The sequence below is a fragment of the Mytilus edulis genome, chromosome 1 (assembly GCF_963676685.1).
Source record: "Mytilus edulis chromosome 1, xbMytEdul2.2, whole genome shotgun sequence".
Classification (NCBI taxonomy): domain Eukaryota; kingdom Metazoa; phylum Mollusca; class Bivalvia; order Mytilida; family Mytilidae; genus Mytilus; species Mytilus edulis.
The window spans coordinates 110,626,602-110,644,773 of record NC_092344.1 but is presented as its reverse complement, the minus strand read 5'-3'; the positions used below and the strand labels follow the sequence as shown (position 1 = coordinate 110,644,773).

At 31.0% G+C, this 18,172-nt stretch overlaps 1 protein-coding gene across 1 annotated transcript; it reads right to left on the bottom strand.

Moving 5' to 3' along the window:
* Nucleotides 1-696: 696 nt before the first annotated feature.
* LOC139517992 (ERI1 exoribonuclease 3-like) lies at nucleotides 697-18,162 on the bottom strand. The gene is made up of 7 exons (XM_071309584.1): nucleotides 17,903-18,162; nucleotides 16,026-16,142; nucleotides 10,892-10,951; nucleotides 7,138-7,229; nucleotides 3,765-3,837; nucleotides 2,285-2,381; nucleotides 697-959 (listed from the first exon to the last, which is right to left on the bottom strand). The coding sequence occupies exons 1-7, from the start codon at nucleotides 18,116-18,118 to the stop codon at nucleotides 880-882; spliced, it is 735 nt and encodes a 244-aa protein (XP_071165685.1). The 5' UTR covers nucleotides 18,119-18,162; the 3' UTR covers nucleotides 697-879.
* Between the last annotated feature and the right edge of the window lie 10 nt (nucleotides 18,163-18,172).

Here is an 18,172-nt window from a genome sequence, read left to right as displayed (position 1 = left end):
TGTTTGTCTTATTGTCATTTACTGATGGTTGTTCTTTATTTTATTTAGTTGATCATGTGGGTAGAGATCTAGATATAGGAAGATGTGTGTGAGTGTCAATGAGACAACTCTCCATCCAAGTAACAATTTATAAAAGTAAATAGTTTACTTTGTTGATTGATGAGAGAAGATCAATCTATAGGATGTAATTTGAATAATGGAACTCAATAAGGGGATAAAAATATTGGAAATAACTGTACATCTGATGTCCACTTGAACATGTTGAAGAAACGATGTTGGTTAAAGACCAATTGTCAATCTGGGTTTAACATTTAAGAATTTCTTGAAATGCTCATAGGTAGGATGTATACAATTATTATAGAACATTGTGCTCAATCCATTATGTTTTGTGTATATTTAAAGAAGTGATAAAATATGGAAAATTAATAACTATCATGCCAGCCACATAAGGGTTTTGATTGAATGAATGTAATCTGTACCCCCAAATAATGTGTACAAAAAATGTTTATTGTCAAATCAGAGGAACAGGTAATTATGTAATAAAGTAAACCAGGATGTTAAATCTTTCTGTACCTCAACCTTTGTATTGAATTCAAATTAACTGCTTCTACCTATAGGTAAATTAATACAATTGTGTTTCAGGGTAAAACAATAAGTATGGCCTAGATTTACATGTTAAATTAAACTACTAACAGATATTTCTATACATATTTACTCAGTAATTTGATTACAATTATTTAATAATTTCTGTACAATTCTGCATAAAAAAAGTCTATTCACAGAACAAAAATAATCATTTTACTCTCATAATTAAGTATTTATCTCATTAAGCAAATACTACATCATAACAGATTCAAAACATTGTTTTAGACTAGTTTATCACAGTTTTCCTGTTGGTTTAAATACAACACCCCTTCTGAGAAGCTCCGTTAATATTCTGCCTATATTTTTACAGTCATCTGAAAGAATAAAGTGATAAATTTCAAATATTTTAACTTAAATTTACAATTTACCTTATCAAAATTTTTAATTAAGTCCGTCAATATAAAATGTAATATTATGCTAGATACTAGATCATACTGGCTAAAGACTCCTAAGAGCATATGTGGCTCATCTAGATCTATGTCCAACATTGTAGACAAGATTATTATTTGTTTAAAATTTCCTTTTTTTTTTCTTTTTTGCTGAAATTGTAGATAGCTCATATCCTGCATACTGTTGAACAAGAGTGCACACACTTTTTAAAATGTCTTGTCTACTCAACTGGTTGGGAATGAATTAATGTTGAAATTCGTTGGTGTAAAGGTTTTACTACAGGGTATTAAGGTTTGTTGATCTGTTCATAGGTGTTACTAATATAGATTAGACGGTTGGTTTTCCCGTTTGATTTTACATAACAGTAGTAATTTTTTGGGCCCTTTATAGCGTGCTATTTGATGTGAGCCAACGATCCATGTTGAAGACTGTACTTTGACCTATAATGATATATTTTACAAATTGTGACTTGGATTTAGTGTCTCATTGGCACTAATACCACATCTCCTTATATCTATTAAAATTATAAACAATCCAAGTAAATGAGGATAAAGTCAGATTAACCCCAAAATACAGACATGTACATCACAAAATCATTCTTTACACAAAAAAATCTTTCTCGTTGCTTGTAGTATCTGAGAAACGGACATAACTAGGAAAATTTAACATTAATAAATGAATAATGAAAAGAGTTCAAGGTCAGATGAACCTTGTCAGACAGACATGTACCCATACACCAAAAATAGTTGACCTACCAATAACAGTATCTGAGAAATAGATTGAACCATGAAACTTGATATTGACCAATGATTCATGAATATGAGATCAAGGGAAGATGACCCTGCAACCAGCCTGAAAGACATAGACTTTGGAAGGACCCCATCTACCAAATATAGTTATCATAGTTTCATCATTAAAAAGCAAGAAATTCAAATGAAAAAAATATAGTTTTTTAAAGCAGTTGCATAACCTTTTATACATAACATATGGCATCTGTAAAGGTTTGAAGCATTGAGGTCATCTACCTTTTGAAATATAAAGCTTTTTACCAAAAGTATATGCCACTGGATAGTCATCATTACGGTTTTCATGTTAAACAAGAATTGATCACTGTCCTATATCCATCAATTTTACTATTGTAACCATAAGGTTATCATGATCATGCATAACAATCCAAGGACAAAACTCTCCAATTACACCATGGAATTGTCCTTCATTAAGTTCATCTGATTTATTCTTATATACTGACCTATTCCACTGTGATGTCTACCTTCATGAGTCAGATCTAGTTTCTTTAACATTGCCATCATTCCTTTAGGATATTCATTTGTATGGTGTGAAAATGGCTGTTAAAAAAGAAATTATTACCCTTAATTACAAATTTGGTGTATTTATTTAAAGTTAATGTTAATGCTTAAGAACAAACCCTTCATTGAACATTACTATAGAAATTAATATTATCCATACACAACAGTGAATAATAGGTATAATCATAGGTGGATCCAGGGGGGGTTCCGGGGGTTAGAACCTCCCCCTTTTTTTTGGACGATCAATGCATTTGAATGGGAGCATATAGTTGGAACCCCCCTTTTTAAAATGGCTTGATCCGCCCCTGATAATACAAGATTACCTTTTACTAACCTACATTTGACTGTGATGTAAATCATTTCATTAGCAAGATTTTTTCAATTTGAGCTAAATAAAAGAACAGTGGTCAAATGTTCCCCACGTTGCACATATTTTATTTATCCAAGGCAAAAGGGCAATAACTCAAAAAAGCACTTTATATTGTTCTTTTAAAATTTTTATTACTAGGCTTTAGAGCAAATGCAATATGATTTCCATTATAATTAATATTTCCAAGGGGCACAACTCATTCAAAAATATCTGATCAGCACTTATTTTCCAAAGAGTCAAAGACATTGATGATATAAACATATGATACAAGTTCCATAAAATTCTTGCAATAATTGTACACAATGCAATTCTCCATATTATCACCATTTTCAAGGGGCATAACTCTTTTGAAAATAACTGATTAGCACTGATTTGGGAACTTGTCAAAGTCATTGATGAAGTAAACCTATAAATAAATAACATAAATATTTGGCAAGAATTGTACACATCAGAGAGCTCATCAGGCAATTTTCCATATAATTAATATTTCCAAAATTACTCTTTTTGAAATTATTAAATCATCACTGATTTTCGAACAATTAAATTTTCCATGTACAAACATATTCAATTTTTCCAAGTGACATAACTCTTTGAAAATAATTGATCCATAATGGTTTTGAAACTCGTCAAAGACATTGCTGATATTAACCTATAATATAAGTTTCATAAAAATCTGGCAAGAATTGACATGATACTGCTATGATGCAATTTTCCACATGTTTAATGTTTCCAAGGGGCATAACTCTTTTAAAAATAATTGATAGACACTGATTTTGAAACTTGTTTAAGACATATACACCTATGATGTAAGTTTTATATTTGAATTGTGCAGGTGAGAGCTATGTATAGGATGCCTGGTGTTTCTATATCCTCCAGCAATGCATAGAGTACAAATATGACCCAAAAAGGTATTTTAGCCAGTGAATGGATAAACACAAAATATGTTTACTGTTTTTAAAAATCAGTTGTGCTCTATATCATTTCTAAGCATGTACAAGGCTAATTAACAACAATTTTAAATAATAAAGAAAGTTTGTGTTAAAAATATTTACCTTTTTAATATTAATCCATTTGTTGAAATATGGTGCTCTGTTTATACCAAAATATCTAAGTTGTGAAGTTAACCTGTGAAAGAAACAGAAAATTTATTTTCACACAATATATGGCCATTCAGTCTCAATTTTACTCATAAGGGTAGACAATACATTTGTGCCCTCTATTGTTATTTCTGTGATTTTGAGATATGCTGTAAAATACTGTCAAAGTGTATTATTAGAAAAATAGTAAAACATGTTACTGTACTTGTTTCAGAGAAAAAAGAAGACCAATTATTTGGAACTTTTGTAATTTTATTTAAATTTTCTAATATTGTTTTGTTTATTTTCAAAAGTTAATTGACATTTTTTATGTAACAAGTCTATATCACTTAAACTTAAAGGGGCACTAGCTACGAGATATATAAAAAACTAAGGTAAGATTTTTTTTGTTCAATCAATAATGAAAGTGAAATAGTAAAATAATAATTCGCTTTTAGCATCCAAAATGGTTCAATTTTGTCAAATTAAGCGAAGAAACATTTATTATTACTCATTCACTTGCAAGTGAATTAGTCGACCTCATTAAATCCGTATTCATGTGAACTTCAATTTAACCCCTTGCTAGAGATTGACAGCATACATTGTACGTGTACTGGTTATTTAAAGAAAAAGAATGTCAACAATGAAAGTGAAACTACGGTAAATCATTTGATTACTAATTCGATCCATATAAAATCTTTCTTGTACGGTTAAAAACAATGAGAAACATATATTTTTAATCTATAAAATAAACTCAAACAGACCTAAAAAAATCCAATTGCACGTGTTGGTTAATCTATTCATATCTTTATTCATGTTTACATTGCTTATATGGTCATCTGAGGTCAAATCGATAGTTAATTAGATGGCGTCTGGACTAAAATACACACGAAACGAACCTTCATATTATCTACCCATGCTCTGTAAACTGTTTATTTTAGACTTCTGGTAGTTAGGATAAATGTTTTACATTATTATAAATCAAATATGAGAATTTTAGTCAAATCGGTGACCACAAATTTGACAGCTAGTGCCCCTTTAATAGTGTTACCTCCCAAATCCCAAATACATACCAAAAATATGCAAAAGTTCTAACAAAAAAAAGAATTATTTGTTTTTTTCTGTTTCAATAGAAAGTGTTTAGACAGCTCGTTTGTCTAGATTTTTTAGTCCTGTGAGTAGATTCTGTCATAACATCATAAAAAAATAGATGCTCCCCAGGGCGCAGCTTTATGCGACCGCAGAGGTTGAACCCTGAACGGTTGGGGCAAGTATGGACATAACATACAAGCTGGATTCAGCTCTAAATTTGGATTGTGATTAAATAGTTGACACAGCATAGGTTTCTGGTACAGAATGAATGTGGTCTAATGAACTTAAAATTTTTTGTTTTGCCTTTGAGCAATTCACTATGCTGTTGAATATTAATCCTCTCAAAAAAATGTTTGAACAAATTTTCTTTTTATTTATGAAATCTGAAATGAGAAAAATTGAATCCCTTCCCCCCCCCCCCCCCCCCCCCCCCCAATTTTTTTTTCACATCCCCCTTTCCTTTATTCCAAAACCAATCTCAATTCAAATTTCTAATGGAGTTTAACGTTGATTCAACTACTATTCTGAACAAAGAAAGATAACTCCAATTGAAACTTCTTGCTATTGCACAATATTGTGCAATTAGATATTTCTTGCTATTGCGCAATACTGTGCAATTGAAAATACTTGCTATTGCACAATACTGTGCAATTGAAGATTTCTTGCTATTGCTCAATACTGTGCAATTGAAAACTTCTTGCTGTTGCACAATAATGTGCAATTGAAGATTTCTTGCTATTGCTGAGTACTGTGCAATTGAAAATTTCTTGCTATTGCACAATATTTAATATAATAATTTTGGTTTCTGATTGGGACCAACTTGAAAACTGGGCCCATAATCAAAAATCTAAGTACATTTTTAGATTCAGCATATCAAAGAAGCCCAAGAATTCAATTTTTGTTAAAATCAAACTAAGTTTAATTTTGGACCCTTTGGACTTTAATGTAGACCAATTTGAAAACGGGACCAAAAATTAAGAATCTATATACACAGTTAGATTTGGCATATCAAAGAACCCCAATTATTCAATTTTTGATGAAATCAAACAAAGTTTAATTTTGGACCCTGATTTGGACCAACTTGAAAACTGGGCCAATAATAAAAAATCTAAGTACATTTTTAGATTCAGCACATCAAAGAACCCCAAGGATTCAATTTTTGTTAAAATCAAACTAAGTTTAATTTTGGACCCTTTGGACCTTAATGTAGACCAATTTGAAAAAGGAACCAAAAATTAAGAATCTACAAATTCTACATACACAGTTAGATTCAGCATATCAAAGAACCCCAATTATTCAATTTTTGATGAAATCAAACAAAGTTTAATTTTGAACCCTTTGGGCCCCTTATTCCTAAACTGTTGGGACCAAAACTCCCAAAAATCAATCCCAACCTTCCTTTTATGGTCATAAATCTTGTGTTTAAATTTCATAGATTTCTATATATACTTATACCAAAGTTATGGTGCAAAAACCAAGAAAATGCTTATTTGGGCTCCTTTTTGGCCCCTAATTCCTAAACTGTTCAGACCTCAACTCCCAAAATCAATACCAACCTTCCTTTAGTGGTCATAAACCTTGTGTTTAAATGTCATTGATTTCTATTTACTTAAACAAAAGTTATTGTGCGAAAACCAAGAATAATGCTTATTTTGGCCCTTTTTTGGCCCTTAATTCCTAAAATGTTGGGACCAAAACTCCCAAAATCAATCCTAACCTTCCTTTTGTTGTCATAAACTTTGTGTTAAAATTTCATAGATTTCTATTCACTTTTACTAAAGTTAGAGTGTGAAAACTAAAAGTATTTGGACGACGACGACGCAGACGATGACGCCAACGTGATACCAATATAAGACCAAAAAAAATTTTATTTTTGCGATCGTATAATAATACTAGTAACTTTATATCATATATAAGTCAAAATGTACTAAATCAAAAAGTTTTAGGACGAATTTTACAGACATTACATAGTCCTGAAACAATAAGTAAGTATGTCAGACTTATCCATTCTCATTGATCATTATAAAAATATCTATTATCTACATGTTTCCTTTCAAAATTTCAATTAGCCTTGGCTGCAGAATGGTCTTTAATAGAAGATCATCTAAAGTGTCCACTAGCATGCCAACATATGGGATGAAAGTTCAAATCCTTCTTATGGCAAGGTGTGTTATAGTATAACTTACAAATTTGCTCTGGATTATTTGCTAATAAAATTTTGTTAGCCTTTTTAATAGAAGTATTCTTTTAAACTTACATCGTTTTTAGATCCCAGTCCCCACATGTTACAAAAATAAATTTGTTTTCTGGGTTCAACAAATCATTTTCTTCCAACCATGTATGAAATTTCTGAAATAAAAAACATAATTCATGTCTTAAAATGGTCAGTATGGCTTATGATGAGTTTATTTAAAACCACTGGGTCGATGCCACTGCTGGTGGAGAATTATTTCCCCGAAGGTATCACCAGCCAAGTAGTCAGCACTTCTGAGTTGACTTGACTTATCATTGATATGTTCATAAATATAAATTAACTGTTAACAAAACTTTGAATTTTTTTAATACTAAGGCTTTTCTACCTCAGGAATAGATGACCTTAGCTGTATTTGGCAAAACTTTTAGGAATTTTGGTCCTCAATGCTCTTTAACTTCGTACTTTATTTGGCCTCTTTAACATTATTTGATTTGAGCGTCACTTATGAGTCTTTTGTAGACGAAACATGCGTCTGGCGTAAATATAAAATTTCATTCCTGGTATCTATAATGAGTTTATTTATTTAGAAACTATGTCATCAAAAATGAAATAAATATGGGTTATTCTTAACAATATGAGTTCACCCTCCTTTTTAAACATCTTTATACATGTTATATGCATGTTTAAGCAATTATTAATCTGTGTAAACTCCACGATTGTTTTAATAACTAGCAGAAAGAAACATTTTTGTTAAGAATTAATATACTTGGAAATTATTTTTAAAAACCTTCACTTGACAAAACATGGAACAAACTTATTTTCACAACTATTTAGATTTCACTGTGTGTTTTGGCTATTCTTTTTTGAGTAAATGCTAAATCAGGCTGTTTATAGGCATACGATACAGTTTTGATCCCATATTTTAATTTTGATAAAAATTTCTGTATAGAGTATCTTTTACCTGATAAAATCAAATATGTAATAAAAAATATACCTTCATGTGCTACATTTTGAGTAAAATTATGTCAAAATTTTGTATATTTGCTCAAAATTCGGATTTGTGGCCGTATTTTCCCTTTCGAAAGAAAGACATACTTTTTTGTTTTAACAGATAAACAAAAATTGTTTTTTGTTAAATAACTTGTAATTTCTGTATTTTATAAGTATCCTAAAGACTTATACATTTTTTATTCCGAAATAACTCATATTTATAAAATGTTCATGAATGTAGAAAAAAACATCATTTTTTGCTGTATATTTATCAAATAAAAAAATTGCACTATTTACGTTTTCATGAAAATTGGCAAACAAAATCATCTCGTGTAATCAAACCAAATGGCATTTTAAACCAGGTGCTCCGCAGGGCGCAGCTTTATACGACCACAGAGGTCGAACCCTGAACAGTTGGGGCAAGTATGGACAAAACATTCAAGCGTGATACAGCTCTGAATTTGGATTGTGATCAAATTTTTGACATTACATGTTTTTTTTTTACACAAAACAAATGTCAAGATTTTACAAATCAACTTCAAACTTTTTAAATCTAAAATTAAATAGTTGACACAGCATAGGTTTCTGACACAGAATGAATGTGGTCTAATGAACTTAAAAGTTTTTTTTTGCCTTTGAGCAATTCACTATGCTGTTGAATATTAATCCTCTCAAAAAAATATTTGAAGAAATTTTCTTTTTATTTATGAAATCTGAAATGAGAAAAATTTAACCCCCCCCCCCCCCTTTTTTTTCACATCCCCGTTTCCCTTTTTCCAAAACTGATATCAATTCAAATTTCTAATGGAGTTTGCAACAATAACTACTCTTTTAAATACATCATAAAATATTAAAATGTAAAATAAAGTGCTTGTTATCACTGAATGGTAAAGATAGGTTGGTAGTCAAAGTGAATATACATTGTTTATTGTATAAAACAATAAAAAAAACTTCATCAGCAACATTTTATATTGGCAAATTTCCAATGAAGTTATTAACATAAAGTTATTGGCAAATAAAAATAGAAAATGACATCAAAGTCATGTCTGGCAAATGTCCAACATACATTATCTAAAAACATTTTAGATAAGATAAGGAAAAAAAGCTTAATCAGCAACATTTTATATTGGCAAATTTCCAATGAAGTTATTTACATAAAGTTATTGGCAAATAAAAATAGAAAATGACATCATATTCATGTCTGGCAAATTTCCAACATATGTTATCAACTACTATTCTATACAAAGAAAGATAACTCCAATTGAAAATTAATTGCTATTGCACAATATTGTGCAATTAGATATTTCTTGCTATTGTGCAATACTGTGCAATTGAAAATTTCTTGCTATTGCACAATACTTGATATGGAATCTTGATTTGGACCAACTTGAAAACTGGGCCCATAATCAAAAATCAAAGTACATATTTAGATAAAGCATATCAAATAAGCCCAAGAATTTAATTTTTGTTAAAATCAAACTTAGTTTAATTTTGGACCCTTTGGACCTTAATGTAGACCAATTTGAAAACTGGACCAAAAATTAAGAATCTACATACACAGTTAGATTTGGCATATCAAAGAACCCATTTATTCAATTTTTGATGAAATCAAACAAAGTTTAATTTTGGACCCCCATTTGGACCAACTTGAAAACTAGGCCAATAATTAAAAATCTAAGTACATTTTTAAATTCAGCATATCAAAGAACCCCAAGGATTCAATTTTTGTTAAAATCAAACTAAGTTTAATTTTGGACCCTTTGGACCTTAATGTAGACCAATTTGAAAACGGGACCAAAAATTAAGAATCTACATACATAGTTAGATTCGGCATATCAAAGAACCCCAATTATTCAATTTTTGATGAAATCACACAAAGTTCAATTTTGGACCCTTTGGGCCCCTTATTCCTAAACTGTTAGGACCAAAACTCCCAAAATCAAACCCAACCTTCCATTTATGGTCATAAACCTTGTGTTTAAATTTCATAGATTTCTATTTACTTATACTAAAGTTATGGTGCAAAAACCAAAAATAATGCTTATTTGGGCCCCTTTTTGGCCCCTAATTCATAAACTGTTGTGACCTCAACTCCAAAAATTTATCCCAACCTTCCTTTTGTGGTCATAAACCTTGTGTTAAAATTTCATTGATTTCTATTTACTTATACTAAAGTTATTGTGCGAAAACCAAAAATAATGCTTATTTGGGCCCTTTTTTGGCCCTTAATTCCTAAACTGTTGGAACCAAAACTCCAAAAATCAATCCCAACCTTCCTTTTGTGGTCATAAACCTTGTGTCAAAATTTCATAGATTTCTATACACTTAAACTAAAGTTATAGTGCGAAAACCAAGAAAATGCTTATTTGGGACCTTTTTGGCCCCTAATTCCTAAAATGTTGGGACCAAAACTCCCAAAATCAATCCCAACCTTCCTTTTGTGGTCATAAACCTTGTGTTAAAATTTCATTGATTTCTATTCACTTTTATTAAAGTTAGAGTGCGAAAACTAAAAGTATTCGGACGACGACGATGACGACGATGACGACGACGACGCAGACGACGATGCCAACGTGATAGCAATATACGACCAAAAAATTAAAATTTTTGCGGTCGTATAAAAAGAGGGGTCCATGAACTCGTTTTCAAGTTAAATAAGTTTGAATGATAAAAATCAGTCGAAAACTTAATCTTTTCCTGATAAGTCATAGTTTGACGTCGCGAAAATAACAATTTACGTTAGCAACGTCATGACCTCCACTGTAACAGTATTGTATGCCCTTAAAACTTAAAACTGTAAGCATATATATTTTATACAAAGATTTACCTCTAACACTTCTTCAATGTAAGGCTGGCCATCAACCATATCCTGTATTATGCCAGTCAGCTGAAAATATTAAATAACAAGCATTCTGAGAGTATTGCATGTCAATTCATAGTCCATTACAGGTTAAAAATTCATTGTACAATATACTGGAATAAAATTCTCTCTTTTGGAGAGTTGTCTCATCGGCAATCAAACCAGATCTTTTTTTTTTTCAAATTAAAGTGTGTGTGGTGTTGTTTTATAATATACAATTTTTTTTTATCTATTATTACTGAGAGATGAAAATAAACATTTATTGATTTGTCCTGCAAAGACTTTTTTGGTTATCAAAAATATGCTTATCAGGAAAATAGATATATTTATTAAGTTACAGTTAAGTGTATTAATAAATGAATCGATCATATGTAGAGTCAGCATGGTTGATATATTGACCCAAATTATTACATTAGTCTAATCTTATTAATTTCATTACAAATCTAGGTACATATATATTGGACATGGGATAGTTATAAAATGTTCAGATTGATACATACTTTAAAATAATGCAACAAAATGATTTTTACAAAAATCTCTTACAACAGCAAATAATCAACTGTACTTAATTGACTTTTCTATGAATCTATTATAGGATATAAACTTTCTGTCCAATAAATATCTTGTTCTTGCAAATAAGTGAATCCACTTAGGAATGATAAAAGTAAAATCAATGAAAAATTTAACTCAACCTCTCTAGAGATTCAAATGTGCCTTTCAAATTTTTAACAGCAGGCCCCCTAGGTCTGAAAATTAAAAAAAAAAGAAGATTTTTTTCAACTATCAAGTTCTGTACCATAAGTCTGGAAAAGTAAAAGTGAAAAGGACGAAAATTTTAAAATCTCTTTTGTTGCCCAAAATATTTGACTAAAATTCTTAATTTCAAACCAGGTGCTCTGCAGGGCGTAGCATTATATGACCGCAGAGGTCGAACCCTGAACAGTTGGGGCAAGTATGGACACAACATTCAAGCTGTGATCAAATCCCTGACATTATATGAGTTTCTGACAAAAAAGAAATGTCAAGATCTTACAAATATATTATGCAATATTGTGCAATAATAGATTTCTTCTTCAAACTTTTCAAAAATTGGAATTTGAGAAATTCGGGGAAAAAAATTGAAAACTACTACCACCCCCTTTTTTTTTTAAATAAGTCCAAAACTTGACATTTCTTTAAACATAATTTAAAAGTAGTGTAAGGAAGGTAGATCCGAACATACCCAACATTGTATGTTAACTGTTTTTTAATTACCTCCCTTACACTGCTTTTAAATCGTCTTAATTGTCCATTGACCAGAAAAACCTATTTTTTTCCCTTTTTGCCCCTAATTCCCCCTTTTTTGCCCCTAATTCCATAACATTTTTGAGCCATAACCCCCCTCAAAGGCATTACTAACCATCCCTTCATGATATGGAAACTTGTGGTATAATTTCAGAGAGATTCATACACTTAAACTACAAAAATGCTTATTTGGGGCCCCCTTTTTGGCCCCTTATTCCTAAACTATTGGGACCATAACCCCCAAAATCGATCCCAACCTTCCTTTAGTGGTATTGAACCTTCTGGTAAAAATTTGTAGTGATCCATTAACTAAATCTTAAGATATTGTCTGGAAACTAAATGTGTCTTCGGACGACGCAGATGACGAAGACGACGACATGATACCATTATAAAACGCAAATTTTTTTTTTGCAGTCATATAAAAATTGTTCTCAACATGTATAATCTTGAAACCAAAAGTGTGATGGACAGATAATGAGGATTCTAATATAACCCCATCTTTGTCAAGCCAAAAACAAAAGGGCATTTTCTTCCTATTTTTATCATATTTTATTTGCATTGATTTTTTTTTATTTCAACATTTTATTACATGTATCTATCTTGTGTCAATGTAAGCTATAAATTTTCTATTCTTATTTCCTGTTATCGACCCCTACCACCATACCATTGGTCTATCATGACCTATAAACTTCCTATCAGCTATATTTCAAGAATGCTCTTTATTAAGCTTTTTTACATTACATAATATTGCATTAGCACAGGAAATTTAAAAATAAAAGCATTTATAAAAAAAAAATAACTAAATAAGTCATTTTATTGATTTGTCGTTAGTATTTGACCAGACCTTGAAAAATATGTTGCTGTCTTAATAAAATTTCTTCAATAACTTGTTCTTATTATTTGTTAGAAAAGCGTTATATTGTTTAATAAATGATCCATGTAATTTTTTATAGTATAGATCTGTATAAATCCTCATTTTTACATATTCTTTACTAGTTTCAATAACTTCCTTCCTGAAATTAACATAATGTTTAAACTTCCTTAATGGCACCATTGTCATGGAACATTTTATAACATCACTATAACAACTCATACAACATGACTTGTAGAAAAATCTACATATAAACCTTAAATGAATTAACTAGTATTAATAATTCACTGGTACATAATTAATGGCACTAGAGCTACTGGAATCACATGAAGGTAAGCATGTTTGAATAAAAAAAATAAAATATATGTGTGGTAAAAGTTAATAAAATATATGTGTGGTAAAAGTTAATGAGACAGCAACCAAACAACACATTAAAAGAAAAAATGACATTAAGTCATTTAGATTGTCTTAAAGAACTTTGTTTCCTCATTTAAAAAGTAATTTAGAAGATACCAAGAGACCATGTAAACTCAATGTAATCCAAAGGCTTATCGACAATAACACAGTCAAGGGAGCAAAAACAACATATATTGAGTAACATAAACAAAACAGGTGGGGCATTCATGTATTTTGAAGGTTCAGCAGTTCCTGCTCCACTAGTTAGACCTTAAGTATAACAACATGCATGTTAAAATCCATATCCGGTAATCAAACATCATCATGTGCATTTTTAATTGGGGATTGTCTATTAGGGACGACATCAAAAGATCGATGTAGGATAAAAAACTTAAATCAAATAGTTTGGGGGTGTGGGGGGTTAAAATTCTGAAAGTTTTGTATATCTAAAATCGATTTTTACATATATCCCTATAGGTAAATCAATTTTTCCCAAATTAAGTTAAGAGGGGGGGGGGGGGGGGGGGGGTCAGTGGAAAAACTATGTGAATTAAGTTTTTTATCCTACATTGAACTTTTGATGTCGTCCCTAACCCTAAGACAATAACCATGGAAACATGAAAATTATCTCAATGTATTTTTAAATGTACATGATCATATGTGAAAGTTTACAAAAAAGAAACTGTGCAAAGTGATACAAAATCTTAAAAAGAGGCTTAGCAGAGTACAACAGCCACACTCACTGTTAGAAGGGACATAAAGAGGCTTAGCAGAGTACAACAGCCACACTCACTGTTAGAAGGGACACAAAGAGGCTTAGCAGAGTACAACAGCCACACTCACTGTTAGAAGGGACACAAAGAGGCTTAGCAGAGTACAACAGCCACACTCACTGTTAGAAGGGACACAAGATATAACAGGTCTAAGAAAACATTGAGCAACCAGATGCACCGCAGGGCGCAGATTTATACAACCGCAGACTTCGAACCCTGAACAGTTGTGGCAAGTATGGACACAACATTCAAGCTTGATACAGCTCTAAATTTGGATTGTGATTAAATAGTTGACACAACATAGGTTTCTGACAAAGAATGAAGGTGGTCTAAGAACTTAAACTTAAAAACTTTAAAATTTTAAATTGGACATTTACCTATTATGGTCCAATATCCAAAATCTAACTACATGGTTAGATTCAGCATATCAAAGAACCCCAAGAATTCAATTTTTGATGAAATCAAATAAAGTTCAATTTTGGACCCTTTGGACCTCAATGTGGACCAATTTGATAACTGGGGCCAAATATCAAAAATCTAATTACATGGTTGGATTCAGCATATCAAAAAACCCCAAGAATTCAATTTTTGTTAAAATCAAACAAAGTTTAATTGTGGACCCTCTGGACCTTAATGTAGACCAATTTGAAAAAAGGACCAAAAATTAAGAATCTAAATACACGGTTAGATTTGGCATATCAAAGAACCCCAATAATTCATTTTTTTATCAAATCAAAATCAAACAAAGTTTAATTTTGGACCCTTTTGGCCCCTAATTCCTAAACTGTTTGGACCAAAACTCCCAAAATCAATCCCAACCTTCTTTTTGTGGTCATAAACCTTGTGTTAAAATTTCATAGATTTCTGTTTACTTATACTAAAGTTATAGTGCGTAAACCAAGAAAAATGTTTATTTGGGCCCCTTTTTGGCCCCTAATTCCTAAATTGTTGGGACCAAAACTCCCAAAATCAATCCCAACCTTCCTTTTGTGTTCATAAACCTTTTGTTTAAATTTCATAGATTTCTATTTACTTATACTAAAGTTATTGTGCGAAAACCAAGAAAAATGCTTATTTGGGCCCTTTTTTGTCCCCTAATTCCTAAACTGTTGGGACCTCAACTCCCAAAATCAATCCCAACCTTCCTTTTGTGTTTTAATTTCATAGATTTCTATTTACTAAAACTAAAGTTATAGTTCGAAAACCAATGTGTCTACGGACGACGAAGACACCAACGTCATACCAATATACGACCGAAAATTTTGTTTGCGGTCGTGTAAAAACTACCACAACAAATAAGGTGTGATAACAATGTTCTTACATTTAATTAAAACATTAAATGTTAAAAAATTATCCCTGTATAATTACTTCTTATGACATATGTATGACATAATAAAGAAATCAAATTAAAAAAAAAAAAAAATTTAAATCATTTTCCTGAAATCCTTTAAAAAATGGTCAGTCCTCTCTAATTTTTAATTAATTTTTTTTTGCATATAGCAAGAAAATATGTGGAGGTTAAAGTTTAGACAAGTACAAATAAATTGTATAATGATTATATAGTCCAATTTCAAGATTAGATAAACAACTTAAAATACCATTCATATTATATAATTATAGTCAATGTATTGTCTCAATACTGCATGCCATAACCATTTACCGGTAATATTACGTCTAATTGTCTATAATGGAGAAAAATTGTCAAATAAAAGCTGGCATGGTAATCATATTCAATAAAATATGACACAAGCAAAAGAAAGATATATACAAAATTTACCTCAGTACAAAATGGTGTCAACTGTTGATTTACTTTTGGCTGAACATATTGGTGGAAGACTGATTCTGTTTGAAGAGTCACAGCATTTATCTTCAATACTGGAAATTCTATAATTTCCTAAAAAGTACATTTTTGAAAATTTAAATAAACCTTGTATTACCATAAATTTACACAACATGTAGCATTTAACCTGAACTTGAAATCAATGATAGGCTTTCTCATTTCTGTGGAATATCCATAGGAATAATTCAAGAATAGTGTCAAAGGACTGTCGTTGTCCTATGCACCCTGGTTTACCAATTTGATATAGAAGTAAGTGGCATAATTCAAATAAACAGCTGCACCATGAACACATGATACGCCTGTCAATTTTTCATAGGTGGAGAAAGCCGGAGTGTCCCGAGAAGACCACCAACCTTGGATAGGAAAACTGGCAAATCTAGTCAATTGAGATTGGAGTCGAATTCTCCTGCAAGAGCAGGGTTCAAACTCACAACCTCAGTTTTGACTGGCTAGTAGTAGAACTACATAGACCACTCTGCCAACAAGGCACCTATAAATTATATAAGATATGTTATATACATGTACTATGTAAGATATCTTTTAAAGTTTAGAAGATAACTAATAAAGTACATGTATAGAAGTTATCTTATAAAATTTATAAGACATAATATATAAGATATCTTATAAAATTATATTATGTGAAATATCTATTAAAGAAATCTTGGGAGTACACTGTAAGGCCTAGAATGATGCATGTTTTTCCAAACTTGCAAGACTGCCATTTAATAATAGGATAATGTTATCAAGTATTAAATTCTGGGACCATTTAATCACTTCAGATGGAAGTTAAGTTCACCAAATATATAATGCTACAAAAATAAGCAACCCATGGGTTATAAGCTTACTATTAAACCCCTTTTTGGTTTGATAACACAAGAAATAATTGACCAGGGTTTTCAGGAACAACATGCAAATATTTCAGCATCTCCAAAATCAATTTTTTTCTAGAGTGTTTACAAAATGAGTGAACGTGCAGCTTATGTTGATGCTTTAAGAAATAGATCAGTTCGATCATCATTTTGTAAAACTGGTCTCCAATTAAAGGCAAAAAGAGACCCACATTTGAAAAGGTGAGCTGACACAATTGCATGTTGGCATCCAGATTTTTTACTTTTGATATTTGAAAGTTGAAATCAAATGATCTCACGTTTGAACTGATCAGAGCATAATACGCTAAAAGGAAAGCATATATTTAAAGAAAACAAAATTCAAGGACTAACTTGGGGCAGGATGTACACATAAGTGTCAAATGGAATAAGCACATATGAGGGTCAAATAAAATAAGCAAATATGAAGGTTAAATAAATTAAGCACAAATAAGGATCAAATTGAAATAAAACAGCACATTGAAATACAGCCCTTCCAAATGTTATATTAGCACATCAATAAAACAATGGGGTTATATAATGAATTTCTTACACATGCATTATCATTGCTATTCTGCAACCAGGATTTTTTTAAAAAGGAGGGGGTAATTCCCACTAAAGCGATAAACAATCAAAGAAAATTATTTGATGATTTTACTAAAAATTTACATATTGTAAACAACATATTTATTCTTGGGTGATCAATTTAGGGCGAACACCACTGACACATCCATCACTACGCACAGGGGCTTGTTTAGTGGGTCAGACGAAGTTTTACTGTCAATGGCGATCACTATCCTATATAAAATATTTATTTTTATAAGCCCCTGTGCACTACCTGACTACGTCTGTATGATATCTGCCACTGGCACCCATCATCATCATACTGATACTAAGTGAAACACATGTCCCATCTTTCTTTATACAAGTTAATGATATGAAAAATACCTGTGGCACAATTGTTCTCCCATTCTCACATGTTGCTTCAAAATCCAAAACCAGAAAATATTTGAAAGGTTGTGGCTGTAAATTATTTGTGCCCTGTAAATTTGTATCAGAAACTGCTGCCATGTTTATACAATTAGTTGATATTGCAATATGTTGTCTGAAAATTCGTTGTACTATCGGTTTCAGGAGATTGCATGATGTTTTGTAAATACACATGACAACTTCTACTTTTGGTTTCGTTTCTAAACTACGACTTCCGGTTTAGTCATG

What these genes read in the sequence shown, in the direction of transcription:
- LOC139517992 (XM_071309584.1), bottom strand. Translation starts at nt 18,118, where the DNA reads ATGTGTATTTACAAAACATCATGCAATCTCCTGAAACCGATAGTACAA. An exon ending in GGAGAACAATTGTGCCACAG is followed by an intron (nt 16,143 to 17,902) that starts GTATTTTTCATA and finishes TGTACTTTTTAG; the next exon opens with GAAATTATAGAATTTCCAGT. An exon ending in AATGGATTAATATTAAAAAG is followed by an intron (nt 2,382 to 3,764) that starts GTAAATATTTTT and finishes CTTTTTTAACAG; the next exon opens with CCATTTTCACACCATACAAA.